Source organism: Salmo salar, chromosome ssa07 (genome assembly GCF_905237065.1).
Source record: "Salmo salar chromosome ssa07, Ssal_v3.1, whole genome shotgun sequence".
Classification (NCBI taxonomy): Eukaryota; Metazoa; Chordata; class Actinopteri; order Salmoniformes; family Salmonidae; genus Salmo; species Salmo salar.
Window position 1 is genome coordinate 47,432,227 of NC_059448.1, and position 12,489 is coordinate 47,444,715.

A 12,489-nucleotide genomic window follows, 5' to 3' on the forward strand; every position below is an offset into this window, starting at 1 on the left:
TAATGTATGCATCTCTCTGCTATGATAGGTGTGATTGCTAGTCACTAACAATAACTGTTGTGCTTGGGACATAGTGTCAACACTTGTCTGGCACCTTTAGCACAGTTTCAGGCTGGTGCAGCACAGTCACTTAGTATGAGCAGAGTAATTGGACCTTTTTCCCTGAGTGGAGAGCATCGCTTTGATTTATCTCCAGGTGACAGTGGGAAACCTAGCAACAGACCGTTCCAGATATAGCCTATTACTGCTTCTCTCTGGATCTCACCAGAGTGTGTCTGGGTCATAGCATGATGCTGCTCTCTGCATCTCACCAGAGTCTGTCTGGGTCATAGTCTGATGCTGCTCTCTGCATCTCACCAGAGTCTGTCTGGGTCATAGCCTGATGCTGCTCTCTGCATCTCACCAGAGTCTGTCTGGGTCATAGCCTGATGCTGCTCTCTGCATCTCACCAGAGTCTGTCTGGGTCATAGCCTGATGCTGCTCTCTGCATCTCACCAGAGTCTGTCTGGGTCATAGCCTGATGCTGCTCTCTGCCTTTCACCAGAGTCTGTCTGGGTCATAGCATGATGCTGCTCGCCGCATCTCACCAGAGTCTGTCTGTGGCATAGCCTGATGATGCTCTCAGCATCTCACCAGAGTCTGTCTGGGTCATAGCCTGGTGCTGCTCTCTGCATCTCACCAGAGTCTGTCTGGGTCTGGACAAACATGCATTTAGACACAAACACACTCTTGGACACAAGTACACACAGACACTTGGACCCCCCAAAAATGTGTGTGCTCCATCAAGCAATTCCTGGGCTTCAATTACCTATTTGCCAATTGGCCTTGACCCTTTGCTGCCGACACGGAGAACCGCTGATCTACGTCTAACCGACGTAACCGACCGAGGGGGTTTCTGTCCCGAAGCGTTTCTGTCAGGAAGCAAGCACCAGTTAGGCTTGAGCTAGCCTGGAGCTAGGACCATCTCCCGGCTAGCCACTAGCGGTTCTGGGGGGGGGGGCAGTGCCCCTGTGACAACAAATTTGGACCCCCTTGTGGCCCCCCTAAATGTGGAGTATGAAATAATTTTTACATAACTGATTTTTGCTATCGTTCTTTTTTTACATCCGTTATTAGACAGTGGCAACGATGATGATTATGAACATGGTCTTTTGCCTGCTAATGCCTGCAATGCAGTGAAGAAAACGATATGACAACAATAACGTCTAATGTAACTGGCCCCTCTAACAGTACAACTGGCCCCAGCTTGGCCCCCCCAGTTGAAATGGTCTAGAACCACCGCTGGCTAGCTGAAGAAATCCATCAGATAATTCCTGGGCTTCAATAACTCTTTTGCCAATTGGCCTGGACCCTTTGCTGCTGACACAGAGCCCCGCCAATCAATCACGACTGATCTGCCGACGTAACCGTCCGAGGGGGTTTCAACAGGCTCTCCCATTGCGACGTCCCACTGAGGCCCATCTGCTAGCCTGCTGCTAGCCCCGGCTACACATGCCTCTCCCTAATGTCAATATTCCTTGTCTATTGCTGTTTTGGTTAGTGATTTTTGTCTTATTTCATTGTAGAGCCTCCAGCCCTGCTCAATATGCCTTAGATGCCCTTATATTCCACCCCCCACATGTGCGGTGACCGCACCTGTCTAAAATGGTGCATCTAGAGACAAAACCTCTCTCATCGTCACTCAATCCCTAGGCTTACCTCCACTGTACTCAAATCCTACCATACCCTTGTCTGTACATTATTCCTTGAATCTATTCTTCCGCACCCAGAAACCTGCTCCTTTTACTCTCTGTTCCGAACGCACTAGACGACCAGTTCTTTTAGCCTTTAGCCGTACTCTTATCCTACTCCTCCTCTGTTCCTCTGGTGATGTAGAGGTTAACCCACCTACTACCATATCAAATCAAATGTATTTATATAGCCCAGGCCCTGCAGCCACCAGCATCACTCCCATTCCCCAGGCGCTCTCATTTGTTGACTTCTGTAACTGTTTCATGTATGTTAACATTAGAAGCCTCCTCCCTAAGTTTGTTTTATTCACTGCTTTAGCACACTTCGACAACCTGGATGTACTAACCATGTCTGAATCCTGGCATAGGAAGGCCACCAAGAATCCGGAAATTTCCATCCCTAACTAAAACATTTTCTGACAAGATAGAACTGCCAAAGGGGGCGGAGTTGCAATCTACTGCAGAGATAGCCTACAGAGTTCTGTCAATCTATCCAGGTCTGTGCCCAGGTCTGTGCCCAATTCGAGCTTCTACTTAAAAAAATCCACCTTTCCAGAAACAAGTCTCTCACCGTTGCCGTTTGTTATAGACCCCCCTCAGCCCCCTGCTGTGCCCCGGACACTATATGTGAAATGATCACCCCCCATCTATCTTCAGAGTTTGTACTGTTGGGTGACCTAAACTGGGACATGCTTAACACCCCGGCCGTCCTACATTCTAAGCTAGATGCCCTCAATCTCACACAAATGATCAAGGTACCTACCAGGTATAACCCTAAATCCGTAACCATAGGCACCCTCTTAGATATCATCCTGACCCACTTGCTCTCTAAATAAACCTCTGCTGTCTTCAACCAGGATCTCAGCGATCACTGCCTCATTGCCTGCGTGCGTAATGGGTCCGCTGTCAAACAACCACCCTTCATAACTGTAAAACGCTCCCTAAAACACTTCAGTGAGCAGGCCTTTCTAATCGACCTGGCCTGGGTATCCTGGAAGGATATTGACCTCATCCCGTCAGTAGAGGATGCCTGGTTGCTCTTCAAATGTGCTTTCCTCTCCATCTTAAATAAGCATGCCCCATTCAAAAAATGTAGAACTAAGAACAGATATAGCCCTTGGTTCACCCCAGACTTGACTGCCCTTGACCAGCACAAAAACATCCTGTGGCGTTCTGCATTAGCATCGAATAGCCCCCGCAATATGCAACTTTTCAGGGAAGTCAGGAACCAATATACTCAGTCAGTTAGGAATGCAAAGGCTAGCTTTTTCAAACAGAAATTTGCTTCCTGTAGCACTAATTCCAAAAGGTTTTGGGACACTGTAAAGTCCATTGAGAATAAGAGCACCTCCTCCCAGCTGCCCACTGCACTGAGGATAGGAAACACTGTCACCACCGATAAGTCTACGACAATCGTTCATTTCAATAAGCATTTTTTCACGGCTGGCCAAGCTTTCAACCTGGCTACCCGTACCCCGGCCAACATCTCAGCACCCCCTGCAGCAACTTGCCCGCCCCCCCCCGTGATTCTCCTTCACCCAATTCCAGACAGCTGATGTTTTGAAAGAACTACAAAATTTGGATCCCTCCAAATCAGCTGGGCTAGACAATTTGGACCCTCTCTTTCTAAAATTAGCCGCCAGAATTATTGCAATTCCTATTACTAGCTTATTCAATCTCTCTTTCGTATCGTCTGAGATCCCCAAAGATTGGAAAGCTGCCGCGGTCATCCCCCTCTTCAAAGGGGAAGACACTCTAGACCCAAACAGTTATAGTCCTACATCCATCCTGCGCTACCTTTCTAAAATCTTTGAAAGCCAAGTTAACAAACAGATCACCGACCATTTCGAATCCCACCGTGCCTTCTCCACTATGCAGTCTGGTTTCCAAGCTGGTCATGGGTGCACCTCAGCCACGCTCAAGGTCCTAAACGATATCATAACTGCCATTGATAAAAGACAGTACTGTGCAGCCGTCTTCATTGACCTTGCCAAGGCTTTCAACTCTATCAATCACCGCATTGTTATTCTCAGACTCAATAGCCTTGGCTTCTCAAATGACTGCCTGGCCTGGTTCACCAACTACTTCTCAGATAGAGATCAGTGTGTCAAATCGGAGGGCCTATTGTCCGGACCTCTGGCAGTCTCTATGGGGTGCCACAGTGTTCAATTCTCGGGCCGACTCTTTTCTCTGTATATATCAATGTCGCTCTTGCTGCTGGTGATTCTCTAATCCACCTCTACGCAGATGACACCATTCTGTATACATTTGGCCATTCTTTGGAAACCTCCACAAAAGCTTCAACACCATACAGCACTCCTTCCGTGGCTTCCAACTGCTTTTAAATGCTAGTAAAACTAAGTGCATGCTCTTCAACTGATTGCTGCCCGCACCCTCCCGTCCAACTAGCATCACTACTCTGGACGGTTCTGACTTAGAATATGTGGACATCTACAAATACCTAGGTGTCTGGTTAGACTGTAAACTGTCCTTCCAGACTCACATTAAGCATCTCCAATCCAAAATTAAATTTAGAATCGGCTTCCTATTTCGCATCAAAGCATTCTTCCCACATGCCGACAGATATACCCTCGTAAAACTGACTATACTACCGATCCTTGACTTCGGCGATGTAATTTACAAAATAGCCCCCAACACTCTAATCAACAAACTGGATGTCGTCTATCGCAGTGCCATCCGTTTTATCACCAACGCCCCATATACTACCCACCACTGCAACCTGTATGCTCTCGTTGGTCGGCCCTCACTACATATCCATCGCCAGGTCATCTGTAAGACTTTGCTAGGTAAAGCCCCGCCTTATCTCAGCTCACTGGTCACCATAGCAACACCCACCCGTAGCACGCGCTCCAGCAGGTATATTGCACTGGTCATCCCCAAAGCCAATACTTCCTTTGGCCGCCTCTCCTTCCAGTTCTCTGCTGCCAATGACTGGAACGAATTGCAAAAATCTCTGAAGCTGGAGTCTTTAAGCATCAGCTGTCAGAGCAGCTTACGATCACTGTACCTGTACACAGCCAATCTATAAATAGCACACCCGACTACCTCATCCCCATATTATTACTTACCCTCTTGCTCTTTTGCATCCCAGCATCTCTACTTGCACATCATCATCTGCACATCTATCACTCCAGTATTAATGCTAAATTGTAATTATTTTCACCTCTATGGCCTATTTATTGCCTACTTCTTTACCCTTCTACATTTGCACACATTGTACATAGATTTTTCGATTTCTCTTTTCGTTTGTGTTATTGACTGTATGTTTGTTTATGTGTAACTCTGTATTGTTGTTTTTGTCGCACTGCTTTGCTTTATCTTGGCCAGGTCGCAGTTGTAAATGAGAACTTGTTTTCAACTGACCTACCTGGTTAAATAAATTGATGAGACATCTCCATGGGATGCATGAGAAATAACCAAAAAAAACACATTAGATGCTCAAATCAAATCAAATTTTATTTGTCAAATGCTTTGTAAACAACAGGTGTAGACTAACAGTGAAATGCTTACTTACGGGCCCTTCCCAACAATGCCGAGATAAAAATAGAAAAGGTATTTTGTTTATAATAACACAAGGAATAAATACACAATGAGTAACAGTAACTTGGCTATGTACGCAGGGTACCAGTACTGAGTCGATGTGCAGGGGTATGATGTGACCGAGGTAGATATGTACATTTAGGTAGGGGTAAAGTGACTAGGCAACCGGATAGATAATAAATAGTAGCAGCAGCGCATGTGATGAAAAGAGTCAAAGCAGTTCCGGGCATGATACACTAGCACTGGATGCCATGCGGTGAATCACCGCTTCCCATTCATTTCAATGGAAGGAAAGCGGTGAGAAGCTGAGAGGGCGGGTACCTTTGGGCGGTGTGAAGGTGGCATGGGAGGCAGTGAAAAATATAAACTCTTCCCAACTGCTGCGGCATCCTCTCTCACACCAATCATATCGAGTGGTTCCCATGACAAATTTGACGCTATGCGACCCAAGGCTAGAGACTTTCTTCAGTAAAGATGGCTTACAAAAAATACTAGGATTGAAGCAAATGTGATTATAACGTCATAACAAATCATGCAAAAAAGTTACAGTTGACAGGAATATGTTAGTTAATGTAGAGACAAACTATTATGCATATTTCTTTATCATAAAGTTAATTTACGAAAATCGCAATTTAGCAAGCCTAGCTAACATTAGCCAATATTAGCCAGCTAGCTTTATGGGTGTTGTGACATAAGTATGACGTTGTAATTCTGGTTGTTTCATGTTTTAGGGACTCCTGAAACAACCAGCAAATCAGGCTGTCGTCTTGTGTAACAGTGGACGTAAATAATCTAGCTATCTAAAGCATTTACTGAAAATTGAATGTACAATTTTGTAATCTTGCCTTGCTGATATTTGCCACGCAATGCAGATAGATGAAATAACGTAGCTAGCTATGTTCTTGCTTATTGTGCAGTGGAGGATAAAAATACCTGTATGCCTAAGGATGTGTAGCTAGCTATCTAGCCGATCTGTTTATGGACCCAAACGTTTAGTATACATATTAGTTCAGAACCTAGCTATGATAGCCAGTTGTATCAACTTCAAAACAGTCTGAAGGACATTAATGAAGCCAATGGATTGAGTAGAATATAATATAACTTTTTGCAAAGGATGCAAGTCATATATACATGTAGTTATTACCATGCATGAGATCCCCACATTGTAGCCTGTACATTTAAGATATTCACGGATCATGTACTCTACCTTGGAAAATCAAGGTGCAGGTATGAATGTCTTTGAGATTATTTTTCAGTCATATCCAATACCAGGAGTATCAAATTCCAGTCTTTGAATGATGCTGTGTCTGCATGTATGTATTACAATTATACACTTCAACAGTGTTTACCAATCTTGGTCCTGGGATCATCAATAGTTACACATTGCAACTAATAGACTAGAAACAGGATTTAACTAGTTAAAGGCTGATTTGTAATTCATATATACAGAAATATAATTTCAAAAACAGTATACTACACTTCCTATGCATCATGAAGCTTCCCTGTGGCTCAGTTGGTAGAGCATGGTGTTTGCAACGTCAGCATGGTGTGTATAAAACCAGGGTTGTGGGTTTGATTCCCACGGGGGGCCAGTACAAAAAGAAAATAAAAAAAATGCATGAAATGAAATGTATGCATTCACTACTGTAAGTCGCTCTGGATAAGAGTGTCTGCTAAATAACGAAAATGTAAATAATCTAAAACCAGTTCATCTCAATATCTAATGCCCTTCATCTGTATTGATCTGAAACAGGATAGGTGTAGTATTTCATCAAATGAGAGACTTAATTTCAACCAGTAGAGAATGTGAAACACTTTATTGAAAGAAGTTCATTATCCAAGTGTTATAAATACAAGTTCAATCTGTACTTCAATGCACATCTGTTGTGCATTATGAGAAAGAGGAGGAGGTGTAAAAGACAGAAAGGGAAAGAGGTACGAACATAAGAGCAGGGAAGGCAGCATATGATTGATGAATCACAGTGCAACCCAAATATTCTCTCAGTTCATCAAAATTACATAATTGTTTCTAGCCAGCCCGAAGGTTATTTTAAAAGCGGGTGAGGTGGCAATGATGGGACTGGGGGTTGGCATCCTCTCTCACATCAAAACATATCTGCAGATGAGAGACAGATGAACAGAGAGAGTATGTTTAAGCCTTGTGATTTTATTTTTTATTCTAACATTGTTAGTCATCATAATAATCAGGAGGGGAAATGCAAAACTGACCTTGAATCATTAACTCTGGGAATACTGCGTCTCTATCTGTATTTCAATATAAAGTATCTCTTTAATAATACTTCCTGTTGACCTGACCAAGTGACCTCTCACCTCTGATCATGCTGTGCCTTCTATGTAACCAGTTCAGATGTGGAAGGGGTTCACCGACACAGCTGATATAACCTAGAGGATTTAGGGAGAAGAGAAGAGAGGGATAAAGTGAAGGAGAGAGACTTGAGAAAATAAGGTAGTTAAAGAGACATTGTTCAACAGGAATCTGTGTGTGTGGCCTCACCTGGTGTCCACACCACACTAAGTGGCTGCAGAGTACTTTATGCTGAAAAACATGAACGGACACACAAGTACAAACAATATAGTGTAGTTATAGAAATAATGAAGTGTCTTACTATTCTCCATGGTTGGCCCTCTTGCCTATTATTTGAAGGTGGAAGGAGCCACAGTTATACACCTAAACCTGCTTACTGCACAACACAATCCATCAATCAGATTGATACATGAGTGTGTAGGTGTGGGTTATAGGGTGTCTAATTGTTATACATTTTTTCAACATGGGTGATTTAAAATAGTCTGTTTTGTTTTTGTGCAGACATCACACCCTTACCTAAACAGCACCCTCACCTGAGAAGTAGAAATCAAAGGGAGATAAACTGGGAATGGAATAACTGCAGTTGACATAGCTAAGTAAATGGAAGAATTCTCTTATTGCAGTGTGAATGGCTCTTAAAAGAGCCTTTGGTTGTGCATAGTGTAGTCTATGGTGTTGCCAGGAAACAGCGCCCTCTTTGAAGGAGTAGGAGGTGAAGATCTCCCACACACGGATTGCCTCTCTTGCTGCGTTGTTGGACCCCATCCTTGAAACATCCTGTAGAGCAGCAGTCTTCTCCTCTGACACACGGCAGCGAGCTGCAGATCCCCTCCTGGTCCTCGTGTCCATCCTCATTAAGTTATGCAGGACACAGGTAGCCTTCACACACCTGAATTCCTCCAGGAGGCAGTCCCAGATGGCCCTGGTCACCCAACCTTGCAGTGCCCTACACGTTAACTGTAGGCAATAGTTTGAAGGAATCTTCAGTTACAAGGTGTCTGTAGGAATATGGAAGACAATGTAATTAGTAGACTTTTATGTCACCAGGTCAATGTGGATTACTAAAGTGATAACATTGGATTGATAGATGCATGGGCACTCATGTGCATGTGTAGCATGTGACAATAACAGGATCATATCAAGGATAGCATCACAAATGAATACATAAATACCACTTGAAGCTTGATGATGAGTTGACCATTTGAATCAGCTGTGCTGTGCCAAGGCAAAAACAGAAATGTGCACCCCTTTGAGTCCCCAGGACCAGGACTGAGAACCCCTGCTCTTCATTGGGACCTCTTCATATGTTGACAGGCTTTCATAGCTCTCTTTATCTGAGGACAGAAAACCTCACAAGAAACAGACTTCATTATAGTCATATTACACAGCACTGAATATTATGTTACTATTATCTCCAACCTCACTTCTAGGGACAGGAACTACACAAAAGTACCTGCCCTATCCAAAATAGCCTACTCTTTCACTGACAGTTGGGGCTGCTATCCTATCACCCTCCTCCATGGCTGTTAGCTAGCTAGCTACAAATGCATTTGGAGTTTTTTTTTTTTACAGTGATAAATACATCAAGATAGCTAGCTAATATGAAGTTAGGTAGATGGTGATATTTCATTCACTTAGCTAGCCATCTATACAGTATGTTAAGTTGGCTAGATAGCTAGCTAGCCAACTAGCTAGCTCATTTAGCAGCTCATTTGAGTTAGCCTGCACTGTAGCTAGTTAGCTAATAATAAATCTTTTTTTTTTTCATTTTCGAAATGTATTTACTTAATCGAAAAGGTTCTCCCAGCCATGTGGACAGTTGGAAACAGGGCAGCAAAGTTTATTTGTCACTAAAGCGTTTTCAAGGATATCACTATTGAACTATGTACCCATTTAATAACCAGACCTTCATACAAACTTGCTATGCTGAATTCTTGACGCACAATCAAACATGCTGCTGGATGCTGCCATATACTGCCAGCACACCCACAAGTGAGTCACAATGGGCGGCCTAAGTGGCACGCGGCAATTTACCGCTATCTAGTGTACATTCACCGTCAGAGTCTAAATCATTTCTCAAAATCATCAGGGTTCTATTCTGGCCAAGAAGAGGAGATACCACAACACTCCACAGGTCTTACAGTGTGTGAGGGGTGGTGAGGGTCATTCTGTTCCTCTGACTTACCACAATTACATACTCTAACATGTAAAACAATAGGTCAGTTGCTTTCTTTCATCTAGTAACTAATGTACAGCATTACATGTAAAAGCCCACTGTTCAGTAAACACTTTATTAAGCAATTGATCAATCAAACTGTTCTTAACTGCTTAAAGATTGGTGGTACATTAACTTTTTATTTCATATTTAGAATGACGGAGGGATCACAAGACAAAGGTCATATTTTTTTAAAGTGTGGAATTACATTTCATACCATAGCCTCCTCTAAAGAATGACAATCAGCTAACCATTTTGGAGATTGACAGAAGAGATGATCAGAGGAGCAGAGTTTTTACCACCAGCATTACTACAGGGGCTGAAGTATGGATGTAGTTTTTCAGTGAATATGCAACCAGTGTAAGAGTAGATATGAGACCTGGCCTCCACATCATAAATGGACACCTGACCCTCCTCATAATCCACAAACACCCCCACCTTCTGGGGCTTCTTTCTCAATGAGAGGGTAACAGGGTGTCCTGCTTTGGCCTTATACTCATTCCCATTCCTGAGGACCACAGTCCAGTATCCATTTTGAGGTTTTAATATGATCTTTCCCTTCCTGTTGATGGACTCTCTGGCCACTCCTAAATCCCACTTAGTCTTCCCCTGAACCGTCACCTCATAGTAAAATCTCCCTGAGAAGAACCCCTTCTTTCCCAGGACACAACAAATAGAATCAAACCTTTCTGGGTTGTCAGAGAGTTTATTTTGTGTGCCTTCATGTCTCACTTGTTTCCAATCCTCAGAAAGGGTTAGTTCGGGATATGCTGTATCAGGGTCCAGTGTCACATCCACTGTATACAGCTGAATCCTCTTTAACTCAGCATCACACAACTTCCTCACCTCTCTCATAAGTGCCTCCTCAAGCTGAGATACAGCTCCCATCACAGTCCCTACACAAATATCACGGTGAACACAGACCTCAGACCAGTCCTTGGTGGGTGGAGGGTTGCACAGAGATGGGAAGCTCTGGGGGAGGAGGAAGAAGTGGTCCTCAGTGTGTGAGAGCTGCTCCAGCTCAGTGCTTCTCTTCTTCAGCACATTGATTTCCTGCTCAAGGTCTTTAATGAGCCCTTCAGCCTGCCTCTCTGCTGCTTTCTGGTTTTCCTCAAACATCTCAATGAGCTCAGCCTGGCTTCTCTCAAAGGATCGCACCAGATCAGTGAAGACCTGCACACTGTTTGATATCTCTCTCTGTGCCTCTTTCTTGCTGAGATCTACTGAGTGTTTGATCTCCTGAACCTTCTGCAGTCTCTCCTGGATCATCTGCTGCACTTCTGCCTCAGTCTTCCCCAGCTGAACCTTCTTCTCTTCATACTCTTCCTCTATAGTGATAATGTCATGAGCCATATGGTCTGTTTTGAAGCACAACACACAAAGACATGTCTGGTCAGTTCTGCAGAACAGCTCCAGGAGTCTGTTGTGCTTCTTACACATCCTGTCTTCCAGATTCTCCAGAGGTTTGATCAGCTTGTGTCTCTTTAAGGCTGGGACTCTCTGATGAGGCTCCAGGTGAGTCTCACAGTAAGAGGTCTGACACACCAGGCAGGACTTTAGGGCCTTGAACTTCGTCCCAGTGCAGATGTCACAGGGGACTTCAAGGGGTTGAACAGGGCATTGATCTCGGCTGCTGGTGGCCTTCACTTCAACTGACTTCCTGAACTGAGCAGCCATCTCAGATATGAAAGTATTGATGCGAAGCGCAGGTTTTCTATGTAATTTCTCCTTACACATTGGACACAGGCACAGGTCATTGCTATCCCAGTACTGTCTTATACATTCCTTGCAGAAGTTGTGTCCACATGGAGTGGTGACTGGCTCAGTGAACACATCCAGACAGATAGAGCACAATAACTGCTCTTCAGACAGGAGACTGCTGGAGGTGGCTATATCTAGACAGATCAGAGGTGAAAATATAAAACATTTCCTGGGATCAGTTGGCTCTCTATAATACAAACTAATGACTAAACAGACAACTTCAGAGAATATATTTGGAACCGGGTAAATTTACCAGGATACCAGCCCATATGAATATCTCTTACCATAGATGGGTTTGTTGTTTAGCAACAAAACCAACGCGTGCACAACTATGGGGCTAAACAGATGGTGTTGGCTTAATTGTTGATGTGTAAACTATATTTTGTCTTCAATATTTATTGAAAGCATAAATTAATTTACACAGTGAGCACTTGTCTTTCAAATACCTCATTACAGTTGTGGTTAGATAGCTAGCAAATTCTTTGCCATATTAGCATAGACGTGATATCAGTCAAAACACCTCATGGCAAGACATGCGGGCTATCCTACGAAGAAAGCTAGATCTACTAAGGGTTTTCTAAAGCTAACAAGCTTCAGTTAGCTTCACATTGAAGCTCAGGATTCATCTGTACTGTGACGGTGGATACTTCTTGCCCGGCTGCCGCTAACTCTAGCAGTCTTGTAACTGAGCGTGCATGTTGCACGTGGCTGGTCGAACGCCAAACTCTTTATTGAAACAATGTTGAAACCATCAATCTATGGGCAAGTCAGTGCTGAAATCAAAATGAAGGAAAAGTTATCTATCAAATCTAGTAGGCTATAGTGTGAATTAGGCTTTTAGAAGTGCAGTCTTTATTTTACTACTTATCGTAATGGCGTCTTTGGTGTGCTTTGAT

General features: G+C 43.6%; 1 protein-coding gene across 1 annotated transcript; it reads right to left on the reverse strand.

The window, feature by feature from the left end:
• Positions 1 to 10,078: 10,078 nt before the first annotated feature.
• LOC106609383 (nuclear factor 7, brain-like) lies at positions 10,079 to 11,862 on the reverse strand. Its single transcript, XM_014208168.2, has 2 exons — positions 11,847 to 11,862; positions 10,079 to 11,727 (listed from the first exon to the last, which is right to left on the reverse strand). Exons 1-2 carry the CDS (start codon positions 11,860 to 11,862, stop codon positions 10,079 to 10,081), a joined length of 1,665 nt encoding a protein of 554 aa, XP_014063643.2.
• Positions 11,863 to 12,489: the final 627 nt, after the last annotated feature.